At 48.5% G+C, this 22,932-nt stretch overlaps 1 protein-coding gene across 1 annotated transcript in view; it reads right to left on the bottom strand.

The window, feature by feature from the left end:
* Window positions 1–22,932, bottom strand: part of Galnt16 (polypeptide N-acetylgalactosaminyltransferase 16) — a gene marked incomplete at its 5' end in the record, with an annotated part of 33,802 nt that overhangs the window by 2,674 nt on the left and 8,196 nt on the right. Inside the window, 8 exons of the mRNA XM_015487166.2 lie at window positions 4,294–4,419; window positions 5,042–5,183; window positions 10,322–10,405; window positions 11,849–11,941; window positions 13,359–13,485; window positions 18,648–18,751; window positions 19,061–19,145; window positions 20,855–20,942. Of these exons, the coding sequence (XP_015342652.2) occupies window positions 4,294–4,419; window positions 5,042–5,183; window positions 10,322–10,405; window positions 11,849–11,941; window positions 13,359–13,485; window positions 18,648–18,751; window positions 19,061–19,145; window positions 20,855–20,942 (849 nt within the window). The remainder of the gene's footprint in view (window positions 1–4,293; window positions 4,420–5,041; window positions 5,184–10,321; window positions 10,406–11,848; window positions 11,942–13,358; window positions 13,486–18,647; window positions 18,752–19,060; window positions 19,146–20,854; window positions 20,943–22,932) is intronic.

Below are 22,932 nucleotides of genomic sequence, written 5' to 3'. Positions count from 1 at the left end.
GAGTCCAGCTCAGAGATGTATTTTGTTTGGACAGTACAGCGTTCATTTGAAATTTTGTACTACATACAAATCTGCACGTTGAGCTTCTATCTGGACACTGGGCCCAGTTTCTTAAATGGCATCAGTTGGCGGGCTGAGGACTTGCCTTCTCTCTGCTCCCAATGGGGCTTTTGTTCTCCAGTTTGTCATAGTCTCTGCCTGGTCCTCTAGGGACCTGGGCTTCCTCAGGATTCAAGTTTGTGAGTCTTGGCCTAGGTGAATTTCCTATTTCTGTGAATAAGATTTCTTCTTCCTGCAGCCTGAATTCTGACCCAGCCTATAACCATGAGGCTGATGACTGGACGCCATCTTTACAGGCATGGCACATTGAGCAGGACGACAGGGGTACTTGAGGTCCCCTATTGCACTTATTGGTGACTTCCTCTCCAAGCTGTGATAAGCAGGGAAGAATTTTTGCTGAAGAGCATTTTAGAAAGGCCTAGATAAAGCATGGAGTGTTGTCTGGAACATGGAGAAGAGGGGGTGAGAGACCCAGATTTCAAGGATCAGGGAAGACAGAATAGTGAGACAGGTATATTTTTGGTTTCTCTCCTGTTTCCCTCCCATGCAACTATCTCTCCTCTTCTTTTTTTTTTTTTTTTTTTTTTTTTTTTTTTTNTGCTAAGTCGCTGAAGCTGGCTTTGAACTCATGATCCTCCTGCCCCAGTCTCCAAGCCACTGGGATTACAAGCATGGGCCACTGCACCCAGCTCTCCCCTCTTATATCCACCTAGTCCTTGAGAAGAGGTGGGAAGGCTCAAGACCACAGTTCTGAGGGAGTGGGTCCATGTTTTCACAGAGCAGCTAGGAGGAGAAGGATCCTCTGCACCCAGCCATGGAGCCAGAGCTGGAGCTGGAAGGGGACGTGGGGTGAGTAAGGTGAAAGGCGGGGGCTGCAGAGCCTGGGTTTCCCTTGGGAACGTCAGGCTGTGAGGGGCCAGATTGAGAGCCAACCTCTCTGGGTCTAAGTGGCCCCAGCTTCAAGCCTAAAGGTCAAAGGCCGGTGGAAGCAGCCTGTGGCCCCCTGCGGTTCACAGCATGCTATTGCTTCAGAGTCTCTGAGTTCCTCACATTCAACTCACAGCAGCCAGACCTCTCTCAATGTCCATCTGGGGGCAGTGTGGCCATCCTCTCCCCAGGAGGTCTCACTGGCCATACCTCGGGGTGGCAGGGCTGTCCTCTGGCTGCACGGACCCTACTTAGTGCCACCTCAGCATCCAGACCTCCCTATTGTAGCTGCTGCCTCCTCCTCTTTCTCCCCCTCCAGACTGTGTGTGCCTTGGGAGTCAAGTCCACGCCCCTTCCATCCCCGTGGCCGGCATGATCTGTACATTCCCTGGCGCAAATTAAGCACCCAGTGCAGCTTTGTGATAAATGAATGAATCACCCAGTCATCAGGAGGGGCTCCCCAACTGGCAGGACTCTTCACTTCCCACCTGCTACCAGGTAGTTTCAGGACCTCCTGGCCACTCAATTCTGGGACTGGCCAGAGAAACAGTATCAAGTCACAGCATTTAATCTGCATAGTCTCTGTGCAGTTCCTTCCAGGGCAGGCAGAGAAGGTAGCCCCTCATTCTGTAAGTGAGGAGCCAGTCTCAGGGAGATATGAGGAGTGTGGAAGCTGGGACTGCTGACGCCATCGACCCCGTCTAATGCATAGGAACATGGCTGGTATCTTATAGCCATCCAACTGGCCAAAAGGGGACAAAGGAGAAAAGGCCAGATTCCAGAGGCTTTGGCAGTGGGAGAGCTGCTTATGCTGTCCTCCTGGAAGGGGTGGGGCATAGGCATCCAGAGTGCTTGGATACCTGGCAGGACTCACAGGAGCAGAATGAATGGGCCCAGGAGAATCCTCTAAGCCCTGCCGGCTGGGTCAGCACAAAGGAGAAAACAATGCCTCAGCCCCAGAGAAGTATCTGAGTGCAGGCTGCCAGACACTTATCAGGTCTGTCCTCAACAATGAGAGGGTGGGCGTGGCTCAGGCTTTCCCTTCATGGAGGTCCCGACTCCAGGTGAAGGGCAGACTGTGCACCAGCTCTGCTGCTGGGCTGGGCAGAGGATGAGCAGCTCAGGATAGAAAGGATAAGCTGCATCCCTCAGTCAGAAAGCATTCAGAAGCCTGGCCCCGTAGGTTAGTGCGCATCTAAGATCATAGCCACTTGGGAGGCTGAGATATCACAAGTTGGAGGCCAGCCTCAGCATTTTAGTGAGGTTCTAAGCAACTTAGTGAGACCCAGTCTCAAAAATAAATAAAAAGAGCTGGCCATGTAGCTCGATGATAAACTGTCCCTGGGCTCGATTCCCAGGACCAAAAGGGGAAAAAAGTAGTTCAGCATTAGGGCTGGGGTTGGGGCTCAGTGGTTACGCGCTTGCCTAGCATGCAGGAGGCACTGGGTTCCATTCTCAGCACCACATACAAATAAATAAAATAAAGGTCCATCACCAACTAAAAAAAAATATATATATATATATATGTATATATATATAAACTGTTTAGCAGGTCACAGAGCTGAGACCACCCCCCCCACACACACACACACCCAGACTGGAGGGAGAGGACCCAGCTGCTTTTCCAGAATGGAATAGCAGACTCCCAGTCGTCCCTGACCAGCTGACCCTGGTAAGAAGAAGAGGGGTGGGTGGAGAAGCCTGCAGGCAGAAGGAGAAAGCCAGCCCTCCACCCTCGCCTGTACTCAGGTGGCCAGCCCAGGGAGCATGCCAGGAGGGTGGCGGGAAGCACTGCAGTAGCCTCAGGTCTTGAGTCCCCTCCCCGGGGAGGAGGCAGCACCTCCAGGCAGGAAGAGAACAGCATAGTAGGGAGCTCGGCTGGCTCGAGAAACCTGGCCTCCACTTCTCCTCAGTCACTGCTCTGTGCCCTGAGCAAGTGACTTCAGCACTCCAAGCTATCAGTTTCTCCCTGGATAGGTAGGCCAGCCTCCTCTCAGGACTCAAGGAGATAGTATGGGTGAGAGTGGACCATGGGAGGCTGGTCAGGTCTCAGTTTCCCCAGTCAGCAATCAAGAAATACTTACTGGGCACCTACTATGTGCTGGCTTAAGACTATTGGCTTAGGAGTCACACTGGCCAAGGTTTAAGTCCTAGGCTTCTCAGATGTGGGATCTGACTGCCTGTAATCAGCAAGCCTTGCTTTACTACCTATCAAATGAGGCAGTACTGGAAGCACCTCACTAGATAGCTTGGAAGATCAGATGTGGTGATCTATGTAAAACTCCTAACACAGGCTGGCAGTGAGAGCTGACATCTGTGCTGTGTGGTTGTCAGGGACCAGGGATACAGTATGAACAAGACAAACTTCCTGCCCTCAGACCTGCAGGACTAACATTAACCAAATACCTAAAGAAGCATTTCCTCAAGGAACCACCATTCGACCCAGCTATCCCACTCCTTGGTTTATACTCAAAGGACTTAAAATCAGCAGATTACAGCTACCTCAGGTTTATAGCAGCTCAACTCATGATTGGAACCAACCTAGGTGCCCTTCAATAGATGAATGGACAAGAAAAACGTGGTATATATACACAATGGAATATTACTCAGCCATAAATAAGAATGAAATTATGGCATTTCCTGGTAAATGAATGGAGCCAGAGAATGTCATGCTAAGTGAAATAAGCCAATCCCAAAGAACCAAAGGCCCAAAGTTTTCTCTGATATGTGAATGCTAACTCACAATAAGGGTGAGGGAGCCAGGAGCTAGGGAAGAATAGAGTTACTTTAGGTAGAGGGGAGTGAAGGGAGGGGAGGGGTATGGGAATAGGAAGAATAGTAGAATGAATCAGACATTATAACCCTATGTGCATGATCAATGTGATTCTATATCATGTACAACCAGAAAAATGACAAGTCACACTCCATTTATATATGATGCATCATAATGCATTCTACTGTCATTTATAATTAATTAAAAGAAATAAAATATTTTTTTAAAAAAGGAAGCTTTTTGGGGGGCTGGGATTGTGGCTCAGAAGAAGAGCCCTTGCCTCGCATGCATGAGGCACTGGGTTCGATCCTCAGCACCACATAAAAATAAAATAAAGATATTGTGTCCACTATAACTAAAAAATAAATATTAAAAAAAGAAGCTTTTCCTCATAGGCAACCAGTTGACTTGGTTCCTACGGATCCTCACTCTGGAGGCGTCTCTGAGACTACAGACTTCTGCCAAGGTCTGCCACACACAATGCACATCCCCCTGGGGCTGCTGGCCATCTGTGCCCAGGAGTGGAGACTTACCTGCTTGCTTTCTCTTGAATTGCACACCTGCAGTATGACTGGGGACCCAGGAGAGGACATTAAGGTGGAGGTGGCAGCCAGACACTTCCCCTGCTGCTGGATGAGATGGTCACTGAATAGCCATGCCTGTAAGACAAGGGAAGGACAGTTCTAGATGGCCATATGGGCAGACAGGTGATAAAGCAAATATTTTTGTGGAATATTTTTACAAATGATTGTAGAAGCTGGAAGTGGGTGTATGGGTATTTATGGTACAATTCTTGGCATTTTTCTGTATGTTTGAAATTTTTCATAATCAAATACTGAGGTGAGGAAGCTCAGCTGGAGCTGGCCAGAGAGAAACCAAGGAAATACCAAGGGACCCTGGGGATGGGGGATAGTAGGACATGGAGCCAGGCAACCAGGGAGCTGGTCCACGCTGGGGTCTCCATGACCTGCTCTAGTGTTGATGTGGATGTGACACTCATGTTCACTCGTGTGCTCAGTTCTGGGGCCTGCTGCTCATCACATAGCTGTGACCCAGGAGAGAAGGGGCCTCTCATAGCCTTTCTCCCCCTGCAAGTGTGTGGTACACAGAGGGCTGAGAAGACGCATCAGGAGCACCATGAAGTCCCTGGGAAGGAGGGTATGTGGAGGGTGTAGCTAGACAGGATGAGAATGGGTTCAGGGAAGTTGACCCTACTGATGGTCAATGCCCCTGGCTCCTGTCCCACTCCCAGATGTGACCCCGAGGCCCTTCCCAGCTTACCTGGGCTGGTGGGGGATTCTTGGCAGACCCTCTGCAGATCCCCATTCCAAGCAAGAAGTCCCCAGCTGTGTTCTGGCCCTGGGATTCTAAGCAATTAACCCCCTGCTTAATAATGCCAGGAAGTACTTCCTTCACCGGGACACTGAGGAAAAAGACAGCGGTCAGCCTGGTCCTCTGCCCTCCCCAGCCTACCTATGCCCTCTGGCAGAGGGCAGTGCCCAGGCACAAGGCCACTGTGACCTTCAGTCCTGGCCAGCAGTGGGGGGGAGGGAGAGGGTGAGCATCAGTCCCAGTGTTTCCCAGGATTCCCTGAAGGACAGGTCTGAGAAGAGGACCCTGGCAGGAGAGAACTCAGACTGGAACACAGGACCTGGAAAGAGGGAGAGGCTGGGGCCTAAATGTGGGACTAACAACCATCTCAAAATGATAAGGAAAGGGTGATTTTGAAGAGGCAAACTTAAAACACACAGATATGAAAGTGTGTTTAATCTCACTAAGGATTAAAGAAATACATAATAGATGGTCACCATTATGTTCTCCATATAGACTTATAAATGCACATTCAGGCATATATATTTAATGACAATGCCCAATGTTGGCAAGAGGATGTGAGATTGACTCTTCTCATACCCCACCAGTGAGCGCATGTTGGGAGGGTAGTGAGGTATTATGATTCAAAGCCCTTAAAAATGTGCACACCTCTGACCTAACAATGTCACTTCAAGGAATTTATCCTAGGGAAATAATCAAAGATGTGTTAAAAGATATTCATCTCAGAATGATTGATGCTGAGAACACTGGAAATTCCTAGTTGTCCAACAATAGGGGCTGGGCTAAATAAATTCTGATTTATCCACAGGTTAGAAAATCCTGCAGCCATTATAAATGACTTTGTGAAAGACTACCTGGTAATCTGCAAAAAATATTCATAGCATACTGTCAAGTTAAACAAGCATATTGCAAAATATTACATTATTAAAACTTTTTAAACATTTTTTTTAGTTGTAGATAGACAACACAATGCCTTTAATTAATTAATTTATTTTTATGTGGTGCTGAGGATCGAACCCAGGGCCTCACAAGTGCTAGGCAAGCGCTCTACCACTGAGCCACAACCCCAGCCCCTATTAAAACATTTTATATGCCCAGGAAATGCTTAAACACACACACTGACACTCTTTGGGTAATGAACTAGAAGGCTGCTGGCCCCAGCTGGCGTGGTCTTATACATTTAAGTTTAGAAGTTTCTTGGATTATGGACCCTCCAGGGGGTGATAAGGAACTGGGAGGTTAGAATCTGACCTTTGTCTACTCTTATCTGTCTCCTGGTATCTTTGTCATAGAAAACATGTGCCTGGGGTGGGGATAGCCTAACATTTCCAGCATTCTTTGATGTGGACACCTTCCAGGATCTTGACCAAACCAGGGCTTTCTCAGGCTGGCCAGAAGCCTATGGAACCACAGGACCTGGCTCCCAAGGGGTCCCTGACACGTCCTCTCCCTCCCGCTGCAGCAGCAAGCCTGCCTCCAGACCCTCCTTGAGAGGCTGGGCAGCTCTAGAGCAGCCGTGGCAAACTGCTGGCCTCCAAGCAGAATCTGGCTCTTAGGAATGTTTGTCTGACCTGTTCAGGGTGGTTGTTATTTGGTTTTCATTAGTTGGCAATAATTTTTTAACTTAACATAACAGAAAAATCTGAATTTGTGCTCTCTTGAAAAAAAAAACAGAAAGATCAAGCCTCAACACGCTCACATTCCAACATGACACTAATCCACCGTCTGTGTAGTAGCTGTCCCTGCTGGGCCGGGCCTTTGCATCCCAGTCTGCCACAGTCCTCACCATTCCCCATTCCTCATCCCACCCACCTGACTTAGTTACATCACCTGTCTGACCATCGTAAGCATCTGAGTTGGTAACCCTCGCTAGGTACAAGGGCTTGGGGGACAAGAGATCCACCCTCTCTGCCTTGTCCAGTGACAATGTGTTAGATTTCCCTCTCTCCAGAGACCAGAGGCCTGCTGAAGCCTCTGTGAGAACTGTGTGGAGGACGGGGTCTGGAAAGGCTGTGAAGGCTCCAGGGCTTGCTCCTGACCCTCCTGTGCTCTGCTTCTCCCCACGTGCTGCTGCTGAGGGAGGTGTGACGGCTCATCAGCATGTAGGGGGCGGCGGGGTGGGGCAGGAAGAGTGGCTTCCCATTCACACTAGCGAAGAAACCCTGAGCTGGACAGCAAGCTCAAGAGCAGATGCAGCTCCTGATGTCACTCTGTGGCAGTGGTCCTGGGGCAGAGGGGATGGCAGTGATCACCACCTCCCCAGCTGCCTTCCAGAGGACTGAGCTGCCGGGTTTGTTGGTGGCCCTCTTAAGTCTACACCCGATTCCCTTCTACGGATCTGCTCCAAGCAGGACTGCCATTAGACCTTAAGATGCCTTAGAAGTAAGACATCTGTCCCCACTATGTTTTCCATATAGACTTGCATATATATATATATATATATATATATATATATATATATATATACACTTAATGACAATGTCCAATAGAAGAAGATATCTCTTTATAGAAGTAAGATATCTGCTTCTCAAGATGCTACACTTCTACCCAAAAGAAAATTGTCATAAGGGCTGAGGTTGTGGCTCAGGGGTAGAGTGCTCGTCCAGTATGTGTGGGCCCTGGGTTCAATCCTCAGCACCACATAAAAAATAAATGAATAAAAGTATTATGTCCAACTACAACTAAAAAATATTTTAAAAAAAGAAAATTGTCATAATACACTGGTTTGATTAGAAGAATATTTTCTGCCATCTGCTTGGAATTATAATGAGCACTCAATGTCTACTCTGTGACCAGCACTCTCACAAATGCATAGCTCAGCCGGGTACAATGGCACACATCTGCAATCACAGAGACTTGGGAGGCTGAGGCAGGAGGATCTCGAGTTCAAGGACTGCCTCAGAAACTTAGTGAGGCCCTGAGCAACTCAGTGAGACCCTGTCTCTAATAAAATATCAAAAAGGCTGTGGCTCAGTGGTAGAGTGCTTGCCTAACATGTGTGAAGCACTGGGTTCGATTTTCAGCACCGCATATAAATAAATAAATAAATAAACAAACAAATAAATAAATAAATCAAGGTCCATCAACAACTGAAAAATATATATTTAAAAAATATATATTAAATATATAAAAAGGGCTGGGGATGTGGCTCAGTAGTTAAGCACCCAAAAAAATAAAAATGAAAATCAAACAAACAAATGCGAGGCTCACACAATCATTCTTGACAGTCCTGATAAAGGCAATAAATTATTGGCTGTGGCTTCCGAGGCCAACTGCAGAGGTCGGGACTGGATGGGGACGGAGCTGTGGCGGAAGTGCTGCAGGCTTAGGAGAATGAAAGCCTTCTCCTCCAGCCTCCTCAGTCTTCCTGTGACTATCTGAGCAACTTGGCCAGCTATTAGCCTCTTGGTTTTGGAGGGAAGCTGGCATTGCTGGGGCTGATACATCTCCTTTCAAACCGACAACTGATCCACTCCTGGCCTCTCCCTTGGAACTGGGGGTGAGCAACCCAGATAGCAATGAATGACAAAAGCAGCGGAGGCCCTCATGCTCCTCAGTCAACACAGCTGGTGTACTCTCCGCTCTCGACTTGGGATCCACCCAGGATCTGATAGGGCGCTGCTTCCTCGGGGGGCCTTGGGGATGCCACTGTGGGTGGGTGTGAGGTGTGGAGAGGGAGGACACTTCCAGTTCTCCCGCGCCCTCCCACAGGCTTCCCAGTCCTGCCCCTGGGGCTGGGGTCTGTGGGCTCCCTCCACCTGCTGTACAAACCCTGACAGGATGTAAAGAAATGTGTCACAGAAGAGACACATTCCATGTGAATGAGCATAGTCCCCTTAAAAGGAGTCACTTCAGGAAGTTGTTCACTTCTTATATTTTTATAAATTAATATTCTTTCCTACACAGCAATTGTCCAGGGAGCTGGGATTATCCAAGCCACCAACTTTCTTTCAAGGGTGCTGCTGTTGCTCAAACTGCTGGAATTTCTTGGAAATTGTCTGAAGAATCACTTTAGTCTTATTACTTTTGAGGCACGCTGTATTTGGGACCTGGGATTGTGTTATCTGGGTTAATCATCTAGCTTATTCCCTGGGTGTGGCTATGGCCTAACTGTGCCTACTTTCTAGGCATCAACTGTACCCTCCAAGGACAAAGATTTGCCTCTTTCGAGGACACTCAGGCTCTGAGAGGTGGAGTGTTCCAGAGAGCCACGGCAGCATCCTTGGGAGAGAGCTGGCAGTAGAGGGACAAGCTGTGGAGGGAGACTGTAACTTAGACATTATGGAGGCACACTGATCCTGCGATTTATTTAGTAAAAAATGGTTATCAAGCGCCTATGTTGTGACAGGCACTATTCTAGGTGCTGGAGGCAGAGCAGTGGCCCAAACAGATCCAAACCTCTGCCCTCCTGGAGTGTACAGCAAGTTGACAACAGAATTAACTGGCCAGATATACTCTAGATGCCAATAAGGGCTATGGAGGGAAATCCAGCAGAGAATGCGAGAGGGCAGGCTGCTGCCAGTTTACAACATTCAGAGAAAATGTCCCGGAGAAGGGGACATTCGAGTCAAGAGCTGAAAAAGGTGAGAAAATGAGTCACTCAGATGGACCAAGACACTGAGAAGGATTTGGAAATAGGAAAAAGGGGGTCCCCAGCGGTCACAGCTGCAATCCTGTTGAGAGTGCACATAGGTTCCCAGGTGAGCACAACCCCAGGACATTCACATTTTGCTATCTCATATGCTGGAAGAAACATTTGTCTACTTTTTTTTCCCCACAGTCTTGGTGATCAGATTCTTGGATGCATAATATTTGTTTAAATCAACGGGATTCACTGAGCCCAGCTCCTCCTGAGAATTGTTTCTCCTTGTGCCACAGCAGCAGAGAAGCCTGCAGAGTGACCGTCAACAGCCTTCTGCTGTGGCTGTTGTATTTCCTCAGGATAAATTCCCACAAGGAGGAGGATAGGGTCAAAGGTGCCGAGGGTTTCTGCAGCCTTGACTGCATAATGCAGTGCTGGGACAATATCCATTTTTAGATCGAAGACACAGTCTGTTAAAAATTCGGTTCCTATCTATCACACCTAATAGATAACTCCTGGCGATGCCCTATCAGTTTCGCCAGGGCCTTGTCCCAAAGATAAACACTGGCAGCCAGAAGGAGCCAGACCAGGTAGGGAGATCCCCCTGGGCAGCACAGGCCCATGTGCAAGGTGAGGGCTGCACTCACGTGAGCTCGGGGTAGACGTTCTCCAAGTACCAGCGGAAGGACTTGCAGTCCATCTTCTTCCTCTGCTCGATCCGAGTGGCCACACTGTGCGGGAGACAAGGAACCGGGCAAGGTCCCTGTGTGGGGAGGAGGCCTAGGAAGGATGGCAGAAGTCCCTTCCAGGCCCCCGAGGTTGGTCCCCTCTTCCTGCCTACTAAGGCATCAAGGGTGAAAGCCATGGAAACCTGCCCAGTCCAGCTGTGGACACTTGCCTCCTGTCATCCCCTGACCTGGAAGGTCTCCTGTGTCTCTCTCTTTCCTATCTCAAATCCTGCTTGGAGAGCACCTTTCTGGACAAGCCCAGCTCACAGGTGACCACACTTTGCCCCAGGGTACTCACTCCTGAGACCTCAGTTAGCACACCTCAAACTGGCTTATTTTTGCAGAGACTTTGTGAACTAGAAGCTGTCCTCTCCTGCTTTTCAGTTGAGGAGAAACTCTCAATGACAAGAAGAGCAGACTTTCTACATCTTTCAGGAGTCAGAACCATCCGGTGGGTCCCTGAAACACTTCAGTTCAGCTTCCTCACCTGCCTCAGTCACACCGACCACAATGGCCACCAGCTGAGGACCCTCAGCGCCACCTAGCCCAGCCTCAGTTTCTTCTACAGTAAACTGGGGACATGATTACTCACCTTGGGAGGTTTTTGTGATAAGAAAATTAATTTAAAGGGACATGAAGCCCAGGATCGTCCTCAGTAGATGATAGTTTCCCATTAAAAATACATAGTGACATAACTCTTTTTAAATGATAGATATAAATAAATAGAGGGAAGATGATTCATCCATGATTGATCATTAACAATGTCTTCAAACTTCTCTGACCACAACTTTAAGGAGGAGATAAATATACATCTTACATCGTGATGTAGTGTACCCCGAGTACACCCACAGGCACACACGCAGGTGTGCACACACACACAACAGAAATGAGTTTTATAAAACAATACTTACCCTTAATTGCAATCAACTCTGATTTTCTATTCTGGTCTCAACTAATCTAATCTGTGGTGCTTTTCTCTTTCTCTCTTTTTTAATGCTGGTCACGACTCCCCAAATTGATTTCGCAACCCATCTGCATTTTGAAAATGTTTCACTCGACTGTAGTCATAACAGTCCACGACAGGAAAACAGACTGACAGATCACAATCTGAACGGGGGAGGAGACAAACCTGAAATGCCTTCCACAGACAGGCCCTCCCTAAGAGGCCCCTCTTCCTGCACGCAGCTCAGCCCGTGGATGGCACTGCCTTCACAGCAAGCCTTTTCTCACGTCCCCAGCCCACCCCATGAGGCGCATGCTCTTCAAGGACCAGGGTCTTATCCCTGCATCGTGTACCCTCCCTGGGCCCAGAGGAGCCCAATCAGGGCCCGGTTGCCAGGGAGATCATGAGTGGCTCCCTGGCTGCACACCACTTCCTGCTGCAGGGGCCATGTTCACATGGGTGGAGGGGGACAAGTGGCAGGGAGGCTTGTTGGAGGGGCCCACCTGCCGAAGGCTTTCCCGATGGCCGAGGGCCGGGCCTCATAGTAGTACTGCTTGTATTCATCCATCCACACCTCTGCTGTGCGCTTGGTGTTCCTAAAAGAGGAAAGAGCAAGTTCACCAGAGAGACAACAGGGGAGGGTTAGGATCAAGATGAGCTCTATATGATTTTTTTTGTTGTTGTTGTTAATTAAAAACATATTTGCTGGGCGCAGTAGCATACGCCTGTAATTCCAGCAGCCCGGGAGGCTGAGGCAGGAAGATCGTGAGTTCAAAGCCAGCCTCAGTAAAAGCAAGGCACTAAGCAACTCAGTGAGACCCTGGCTCTAAATAAAATACAAAATAGGGCTGGGGATGTGGCTCAGTGGTCCAGTGGCCCTGAGTTCAATCCCCGGTACAAAAAAAGGAAAGAACACGTATTAAAAAAGTTGAGCTCTGTGAGTACAGTCTCATTGGAGGGCAATCTGTCGATATCCATTAGCTTTGACAAGGAAGACTGGGTTAGTATGTGCTGACATGGAAGGACATTATGACACAGTGTTGGATGGCAGAGAAGCCACTGAAGGATCACATGGCATACCCGATCCACACAGACACAAATGTAACTGTGGTGGGTGTGTCTCTCTATATAATAAATCGTATATGTGAAAATGTATTTAAAGGTCTGAAATGACAGACCAGCAATCTATTAACAGTAGTTAGTTCTTGTTAAGGGTCTGGAATGAAAGACTATGTACTAGTAATGGTAGTTATTTCCGAATAGACAATCAGGATGCATGGAGAAAGAATGGGTAAAGAGGATTTTTGCTTTTTTCTCTGTAATGACATAAAAAAATATATAATATCAATGTACATAGTATGCATATTGGTACTGCTTGAGTTTTTACAGTAAACATGCATGACTTTTATGATTATAAAAACAATAAAAATGGGGTAGAGGAAGCCAAACAAAACTCTAGGTCACTCATTTTGCTAGACTTGGGTAGTTGCTTCTCTAAGCCATGCATAAATAAGCATGGCTGTAGAAGGTGGAGACTCATCCTTAGGAGGAGGGGATGCTCATGACTTCCCCACCATCCCCTGGCCACCCCTATCAGGACAGTGGGTCTTGGGGTGGGCTTCTAGGACTTTGCCCCCTCTCCTAAGACCAAGTGCACCCCGTGGCTGGGGACAGGGAAGGACAGATGCTTGCATGAATTACAATCTGGGATACTGGCATCCAGAACCATGTGTACCTGGGGTTCAGTGAATGGAGGACAGTAGTTATTTGGTCATTTGGCCAGTTTTCCAAGACTGTCATGGACAAAAGGAGTCAAGACCAGAGAAAACTGGTGGTAACACTCCCAACTTCATCCTGGAATCCCAGAATGTCAGACCTGGGAAGGGCAAATGGGAAAACTGAGGGCAGAGAAGGAGGATGGCAGCCCAAAGCCACCTGGTGAGTAACCATCAGGCTGGGTCTGGAGCTGTGGTGTCCTGCTGGTACTCCAGGGCTCTTTCCGCTGTCACCTACCTGATGTAGGTGAGGGCATTGCCCTCAGGGAAGTTGTAGGGGTGCCGCTTCCTGAAGACGTGGCCCACCCGGCTGCAGGGGACGATCTCCAAACTCCCACCGCACATCCACACCCTGAAGGAGAGCTCTGCAGGAGACAGCAGCCATGAGGAGGCAAGACACTGGATGAGGGTGAGAGGGGCTGGCTGTCTCATTGTCTTGCTTGCTTTTGGGGCCTGAGGATGGAACCCAGGGCCTTGCGCACACTAGGCAAGGGCTCTCCCACAGAGCTGCCCCCCCAGCCCTCCTTCTCTTTGTTGTATCCCTGGAGGTACCTGCCGGGGTTGAGCTCATGGGCCTGATTAAAGGGGTATCCCCTTCCTTGCACACGCTTACCCATGCCCGTACACAAATGCCCTATGGCTGAGCCCCAGGGAGCAGTGGGAACGGTTTTAAAGGGACACCAAGACCATGAGTGGAGGGGAAACTGCACCAAAGATTTCCCGCCTGGATCCAGAGGCCCTGGCCAGACACAAGCTCTGGGCACCTGTGAGCCGGAAAGCCAACCGCCAACCAAACCGCAGGCTGCTCCTTGGCATTTCTCTGGTTGGTGCCAGTCCTGCCCTCCAGCCCCAGATGGTATCCAGGCCCTCTTGAGACTCACTTCCTTCTGAGGGTGGTAGTGAAGCCCAAAGAGCTTTGCAGAAAACTTTGCAACATCAGGAGATGCAAGAAGTCACCACTGTGCTTCCCATAAGACCAGATGTCACGGTCTGGCCTCTTTGTTCTCCACTTGACAATCCCCTTTTATAGCAAGAACCCTCCTGGGCAGCTCACCGAGCCTCTCAATCTGTTCTTTCTTTTTCATTTTAATTTTTTTTTAGTCATAGATGGACACAATGCCTTTATTTTATACATTCATTTATTTATTTATTTAATATATTTATTTATATGTGGTGCTGAGGATCAAACCCAGTGCCTCACGCGTGCTAGGCAAGCGCTCTACCACTGAGCCACAACCCCAGCCCCTCTCAATCTCCTGAATTCCTCCTTTCCTTCATATTAACCCTAGAGTGAGACAGCATGTGGCACTAAAACACCTTTTTTCCTGCCCCAGGAAGTCCATAATTAAATAAAAAATAAAAAAGCTGGTCCTCTCAGGAGTTCTAGCCTTGATCCCTCTTCCTACTCCCCAGTTGGCCCTAAGGACTCTTGTGGTCCCTGGGTGGAGGCTGTCACCTGGCACACCTGGATGGGGGCCCTCCCAGTGATGAGCAGAGTGGAAATGGAGGAAGCAGCACTAATGCCCCCTTCTGTCCAGACTGTGCGCATCAGGCAGCGTTCAGATGTGGCCTGGGGCCAGGATGGCCATTTGGCTTACCTGGATCCATACAAGGTGGGTCATGTTAATGAGCTTCCCTAGAAACTGAGGTTATAGAACTAGGGACAGAACTGGGGGACAGAGGACCTATACTCTGGTTCCATTTCTGCCAGACCAACTTTGTTATATAGTTAAGTTACTTACTTCATCCTGCTCAGCCCATGCCACCCAAACTATTGTTAATTACTGCTACTATTATCAACAGTGGCAATGACGAGAGCAGTAACCACCATCCATTTACTGAGAGCATTTACCATGTACCATGCTCTTGACATTCAAAATCTAATTCTTACTGCAGTCATGTGAAGTCAGATTATTATCATTCATACCATTTTGGGGTGATTTTTTAATTTATTTGGTTTTTTTTTAATAATTATTTTTAGTTGTCAATGGACCTTTTTTATTTATTTGGTTATATGCGGGACTGAGAACTGAACCCAGTGCCTCACACATGCTAGGCAAGCACTCTACCACTGAGCCACAACCCCAGCCTTATCCGTTTGTTTTTGAGTTGGGGTCTTTCTATGTTGCCCATGCGGGTCTTGAACTCCTGAGCTCAAGCCATCCTCCCGTTTCAACAGCCTGAGTATCTGGGACTACAGGTATTGATCACTGCACCCAGCTATGCGTTATTTTGTTTTGTTTTGAGATAGGGTCTTACTTAGTTGCCAAGGCCGGCCTCCCTAGTAGCTGGGATTACAGGTGTGGTCCACCACAATTGGCTTAACTATATGTTTTTAAAATAAGGACCGTGAAGGTCAACGATGTTAAATGACCTCTCCAAAGTCATCCAACTACTCACTTACAGAATTGCAACACAAAATTCACACTTTTAGGATCAGATTCTTTAGTTCATTAGGCAACTTTTTATTAAAAACCTATTACACGTCATACTATTCTAGATTCCTTTATACTCTAGTAGGGGGAGACAGAAATTCAGTAAAATAAGTGAACAAGAAAGAGCATAGTACATGTAGCATATCAGATGGTGGCCACGGGGAAGAGTTAAGCAGGGTAGGGGCTAAGGAAGGGTAGTGGGTTGGGGGGATATATTTTTAATTAGGTGGATCAGGGAACTTCTCACTGAAAGGGGGACATCTGGGACAAGACCCAAAACAGGAGGGCAAGTGATTCATGTGACTTTATTGGAAATATCAGGGGTCCTGGGCACCCCAGGAGCCAAATAAACACTAGGTTTGACATTAAAGACGGATGGGCTTGTTTTCCCTCAACTGTTAGGGAAAGAACTTTCTAGGCAGAGGGACCAGCAAGGGGTATACCCAGAGGTAAGAGCTGTGAGTTGCAGGGGCAGCCGTGCACAGTAGGAGGCCCCGAGAAGTGGGAGATGAGGTTGAGCTCATGTGCTGTGGTTTAGGGGAAAGGCTGATGGTGCAGGGCCTGGTCTCCATGGTTCTTTGAGTGACATGGAGCCCTTGCAGGGTTTGAGCAGAGGAGGAACACAATCCAGCTGTTTTAAAAAGATTCCTGAGCCAGGCATGGTGGTGTACTCCTGCAATCCCAGCGGCTCAGGAGGCTGAGGCAGGAGGATCAGAAGTTCAAAGCCAGCCTCAACAAAAGCGAGGTCCTAAACAACTCTGAGAGACCCTGTCTCTAAATAAAATACAAAACAGGGCTGGGGATATGGCTCAGTGGCCAAGTGCTCCTAAGTTCAATCCCTGGTACCCCCCAAATAAATTAATAAAATAAAAGGATTCCTAAGTCTGGGGGTGCGACTCAATGTAGAACGCTTGCCTAGCATGCACAAGTTCCTGGGGTCAATCCTTAGTACCACCAATAATGATAATAATAATAATAAGTAATCAAATAAAAATAAAATTATCCCTAAGAAGAATCCCAAAGTTTTCACACCTGCCATCCCCACTCAAGGTGGCCTCTGGACTCCTGAGTTTGAATGTCCCAGGGGACATAGGAACACGTCTTAGTTTGGGCATCTTCCTTCCTTCAACAGAGGAATGAAATGAAAAGCTCCCACCCACCAGAGACGCGAGTCTCATGCCTCAAAACTAGTCCCACAGCCGACTGGCTGGGCACTGCAGCTCACCTAGACATTTCTTTGAATGCACAGACGTTTCTTTGAATTTCTTGTAAGAAACAAACCCTCGGCAGAACCACTCAGCAGTGTTCCTTTCAAGTTCCCCAAACTCGGAGCCCTCGCCTCAGGTAGAGTCTGGAGTTGGCTATTTGATCATTCACTTGTCTCTGTCAGTCCCCGGTGAAAGAAAGAAAGGACGGAAGGAAGAAAGAATGGGAGGGAGACAGGCAGGCCCACCTCCGGATGCAGACAGGCTGTTTCTTTTCCAGTTTTCTGAGTCTTTTTGCAAAACTGGCTTTGCCCACACTGCCTTCAGGCTGAGTCCCAGGACACAGAGGAGGTCACTGGGGCTCAAAACACATGAAAGGGGGTCAGGATGGAAGAGTCACTACACCCCAGCTGCCAGAATTTACTCTTCCAAATGCTTGCCTGGCAGCGTTTTCCAGTAGTAAGTTACAAAGTGGAGAAAACCGACAACCATTTCCACCAGGGTGGTTTGAGCAGGACTGTTTACAGCCCACTGTTCCTGGGTTTCCCAGGCAGGGAGAAGAGCCCTGCTCCTAACCTCTCGGAGACACTTTGACTTTGATAGCATTTCCCTGACACAGTGGCTCTGCTAGGAGAGCTGCATACACCTGTCAGACATGCCATTTCCTGATTGAGACACAGTGCCACCTGTTTCCCCACCTGTCAAATGGGTGGGACACCTCCCGTCCTTCTCGTTGGTCCAGAAACCAGGTCAGGATGAAAAAGGAGACAGTAGGAAAGGACTGTGAGGGTAGGAATGGGCCTTGCTTCTGGAGACCTGCCAGATGGTCTGCCCTTTTCCATCCTGTGTGGGCTGCCCTGCTGGGCTTCCTTTAGGAGATGGCAGAGGGGTGAGGAGGGTTTATCCCTATGCCCTCCCCCGGGCACCACACCCATGAGGGGGCTCCTTCTCCATCTTTCCTACCTATCCATGATTATAGCTCTCTGCAGTCATGGTACCACCCAGAACTACACTGACCCAGTCCGTGTAACGTGGCCACACTGTAAATAGGTCCTTTCCTAAAAACCCATGTAGGGGTGCCATCTGGACCCTGCCTGGACTTACTCAATCTGACCTCCATTTCATTGCACCCTGGGGGAGAGGGCCCTTTCCTTCCCATTTTGCAAACAAAGAAACTGAGGTTCAAAAAGTTGACTAACTAACCGAGGACACGCAGCCCACACAGGCTGGAGTTGGAGTCTGGGCTCCGACAGGTGACAGGTGACCACTCCGGGGTGCTCTGCAGCCCCAACACCCAGCTGAGAAGCCAGCGTTGAGGGGGCAGCAGATCCAGCTCCCTACTGTCTCCTTCCCTGCTGCTTCTGGGAGGACTAGGCAGCTTCCTGATCCTTCTGGGTCTCAAGGGTTCCTACCCAAGAATACACAGCATTATGGCCTCCAGCACTGTGGTCTGCATTTCAATTCCTCCTCCATTTATTATCATTGCAATCTCTGCAGGGCAGAGGCTTGGGGGGACTTTCCCTGGCCTAGGGTCAAAGAGCAGGTGGGAGGGCCATCATCACATGTAACCACCCACTGGCTGCACACCTCCCAAGCCCTTCTGGTAGGGAAGCAGCTGTGGTCTGTGTTCAGTCACTATGTCCCTCCACACACACTTAACCATGTGGCCGCAGGCTCTCCCTGAATACCTAAATCTCTTGACTAGCTGTGGATAAATTGCTTTACCTCTTTCTGCCTCAGTTTTTTGATTCGTAAAATGGAGATCATGGTACTTTCCCCAGATCCTTGTGAGAATTAAATTACTTAATATGGGTCAAGTCCTTACGATGTGCTTGTCAGGGTTATTAATATTGCTGTTGTTTTTATTGTTATTATTTTTCAACTTACCGAAATTCTCTCCCCCCCAGATGTCCATTTGGGCATCATATTTTCCCAAGTGGTTAAACCAAGACTTGTCAATCACAAAGATTCCTCCAGCTATGACAGGTGTCCTGGGGGCAAAGAGAGAGAAGAGGCAACTGTGAGCTGCAGAAGCCAGGAGCCCTTTAAAATAGCCCCAGGACCCAAGGCCACTTGACCCAAGTCCCTGCCTGCACAGTCACTGTGGCAGGATGTCTGACTGGCTCTCTGGCCCCTCCTCTCAGTCCCTGCAGGGCTCAAGCACCCAGAAGAGAGCTGGCACCAAGACTGTGCACCTTCAGGAGCCCTGGTGACCGGTCTGTCCTCCCAAGTACCTCCCAGTTCCCAGACCCCTGGCCCAGGGAGAAAGGGGACTCCTCAGAGTTCATGGCAGCCCTGACCTTATGGGTCTGGTGGGGTCTGTCCGGGTCATCTTCTGCTCCAGAGGGATCTGCTCCCACTTGAAATGCAGGCTCCAGTCGAATCCTAAGGGACAGAGCAGGGTGAGGACAGGCTTAGGGCAGAGCTAACCTGCTTACCCCCTCACTCTGCCACCCCCCAGAGTCTCCCTTGATCAGAGCCCAGTGGTAGAGGCTCTTCATGCAGTCACTCCCTCATTCAGAAGGTGACAAGCCCCTGACTTCCTGGGGTTTACAATCTGCTGATCAGACAGACACCCCAAAGGTAAATAGATAAGGGTTCTGTACACCAGTCGGGGTGAAAAGTACTTCAAAAAGAAAATAAAGGCCAAGCACCATGGAGCACGCCTCTAATCCCAGCGACTCACGAGGCTGAGGCAGGATCACAAGTTCAAGTCCAGCCTCAGCAATGTAATGAGACCCTATTTCAGACTTTTTAAAAAAATAAATCAAAAGGGCTGGGGATATGGATCAGTGGTAAAGCATAAAGCACCCCTGGGTTCAATGCCCAGTACCTCAACCCCCAAAACAAAGGTAGCCAGCAAAGGTTCTCTGAAGAGGAACCTGAATGAAGGATGGATCCATGAAGATATCCTGGAAGAGGGAATTCCAGCCAGGGCAGCAGCAAGCGCCAGGGCACTGGGGTGATTTTCCAAAGGGGAGATGTCTGGCCCCTCAGAACCCCACCAGCCCCAAGATCTAGCTAATGGTTAAAACCATTATTTGGAGTACTGGCCCCACAGAAGAAATCCACTATGGCCCCCAGCTCTTCTCTAGACCAGTGGTGGTCAGGAACTTTCTGCAGTGGTATACTTGTTTTATATCAGCACGAATGTGGTAGCCAGGACCTCATGTGGCTGTTGAGCACTTGAAATGTGGCTGCAACAACTGATAAACTGAATCATCAGTTTAAGTCTTAGTTTATTTTAATTAATTTAAACTTTAACAGCTAAATGGGGCTATTATCTATTATATGGGACAGTATAGTGCCAGTCTAGACCAGAGTGTTCCAAAAGAAATATACTGCAAGCCACAAACCTAAGCCACAGACATAATTTAAAATGTTCTAGGAACCATATCAAAATGTAAGAACATATGAAGTTAATTTGAATAAAATAGTCATAATGCAATAAATCCAAACTAATATCATTGCAACCTATAAAAAATAAAAAATACTAATGACATATTTTACATTCTTTCATACTATGTCTTGGAAACTCCAACTGCCGCAGTCTGTTTTTTTTGTTTTGTTTTTTTTTTTTTTTGCTTATAGCACATCTCAGTTCCAACTCATCAGTTTTCAAAATGAGCCACTTTTCAAGAGCTCAATAGCCAAATGTGGCCGACAGCCACTGTATCACACAGCCAGGCCTTGGCCACCTCTGGGGTGTACGTGTCAGGAATTCATGCAAGGCTTAGAGCTCCCCCTCCCTTACCCTAGAGACAGCTGTCCCATAGTGGCCTTCTGCCAGGACCTGTGGCCATGGTCTCTGGGCTGGCAGCATTTGGAAAGGATGTGTCAGTGCTTGGGGAGGGGAGATGAGTGACTAGCCCGGCTCTGTCACTGATTGTTCCAGAAACTTGCAACTGCCAGCTCAGGCCCTTTGCCCTTGTACCCAGGGCTCCATCCAAACCCTCTTGATTTTATCTTTGCAAGGAAGGGTTGGGGTGGTGCAAGACTCTGGCATGGCTGGGAAGAGCTCCAACCCAGGACTCTGTCTGCCCTCACCTGCCTCTTTTCAGACCTCGAGCCCCTTCCCTGGGGGCAGGACCCACCTCCACGAAGATCAGCAGATGCTGCCAGGTAGGCAAAATTATCCAGACTGATGACATCAATGATGGGACTCACTACACGGGTGTGGTCCTAGGAAGGGGGTGTGAGATGGTGTGAGATCCTCTGCAAAAAGGGGGGGAAAAAAAAAAAGGCCCAGGCCCCTGCTCTGGGAAGAAGGTCTCCTTGGACATGGGGTAGTCAGCCCAGACCCATCCCAGAACCCTGACAGGCTCCTAGGAGCTGTGTACATCTTCACACCAGGCTCCTAGAAGGTCCCTCCTGGGTCCCTAGGGCACCATTCTCCCCGGCCTCTTCCTGTCCCATCATTTCAAGGCTGCTGGGATCTCGCCTCCCTGACTGCTACCAGCTGAAAGATTTCTTCCTCTTTTAAGCTGCTCTCACCATCAGTGTGAGACAGTGTCCCAACTCCTGGGACAGTGACTCAGATGCTGTGTGAGCTGGCCCTCCTGTTACTGGTTGAGCAGGACTTTTGTTTACTGCTACCTACCGCCGGACATGTTCTGGGTGAGTCTTCCCAGTTGGACCACCAGCAACTTGAGGGCAGGGGTCCTGGGATCCCCAGGTAAGTGGGGACAGGTGTCACTCCTCTCAGGCCACATCCAGTACAAGGTAAGGCTGGCCACTCCCTGCACCCCCCAGAATCCAAGTCCAACTGCAAAACACCCGTGAGTACTGTGGGCTTTGCTGTTTTGTGGGAGAGGTGGATTACGTCGTAAACCTCAGGCAAAGCTCTCAACACTTTCTCTTAAACCACATTCAAAACTTAGTCACACTTTGCAGCCCCCTTTGTGTCTTGCTCTCCAGGGGCGCCACAGAGCAGCACCTCTTTTCCCCCTCTTCTCTTTACCTACTCTGCTTTCACCCTCAGATCTCTCTTGTCCCTAACTTGGGCTCCAGCCCCACGCCTCAGTTCCCATGCCCTCAGGATAATGAAAACCTAGGGAGGGGGCTGATCAGGGGAGATTGTCCCATTGCCTATCTGTGCTGAGGGGTGAAAAGTGCTGTAAAAAGAAAATAAAGACCAGGCTTTGTGGAGCACACCTGTCATCCCAGCGACTCAGGAGGCTGAGACAGGAGGATTGCAAGTTCAAGGCCAGCCTCAGTGATTTAGTGAGACCCTGTTTCAACATTTAAAAACGAAGTCAGCCTCACTGCTTCCTACTCATAGACATCTCTGTGCAGAGACAGAATTCACATGCCCTAATCTCACAGTTTGAAAGTGTCCAGTTCAGTGGTCTTTAGTATGTCCAACCATCACCACCGGCTAGTTCCAGCACATTTCATCACCCCAACAGGAAACGTTAATCTACTTTTTATTTCTATGAATGTGCTTATTCTAGACAGTTCCTATAAATGGAATCATACAATTTGCGTGCTTTCGTGACAAGCTTTCACTTCACACAAGGTTTTCAAAGTTCATTCATGTTGTACCACACAGATGCACTGCATGTGTTTTTCCGGCTGGATGATATTCTATCACAGACACACCACATTTTATGTGTCTAGTATTCAGATGATAGGGTTCTCTATCTTTTGGCCATTCTGAATACCGTCACTCTGAACACTTGTGTGTAAGTTTTTATGTGGATGTAGTTTTTGTTTCCATGTGGAACTGCTAGGAATTCTATTTAAATTTTGGGGGGAACTGCCGGACTGTTTTCTAAAGTGGCTGCATTATTGTACCTTCCTGCCAACAATATCTGAGGGCTCCCTTTATCCATGTCCTTGCCTGCCCTTGCTAGTGTCCCTCTTTTTGATTGTAGCCATCCTAGTAGCTATGAAGTGGGATCTCGTTATGGCTTAGACTTGTATTTCCTGAATGACTAATAAAGTTGAACATCTTTTCATGGGCTCATTGTGTATCTTCCTTGAAGAAATGTCTATTCAAATACGTTGCCCATTTTTTTTTTTAAATTGGGCTATTTGTCCTCTTATAGTTGAATTGTAACTGCCTTATCCTTCTTCGCCATCTGTCCAAATCCTCCCACTCTGGAGAACAGCAAGCACATGGAAGGAGCCCCCACCCTCCCCTCCCGTTGAGAGCTCAGCCTCTCCTGCC

The sequence above is a fragment of the Marmota marmota genome, unplaced genomic scaffold, assembly GCF_001458135.2.
Source record: "Marmota marmota marmota unplaced genomic scaffold, marMar, whole genome shotgun sequence".
NCBI lineage: Eukaryota > Metazoa > Chordata > Mammalia > Rodentia > Sciuridae > Marmota > Marmota marmota.
Note: the sequence above shows the minus strand (reverse complement) of the source record. Positions and strands in the feature narration are given on the sequence as shown.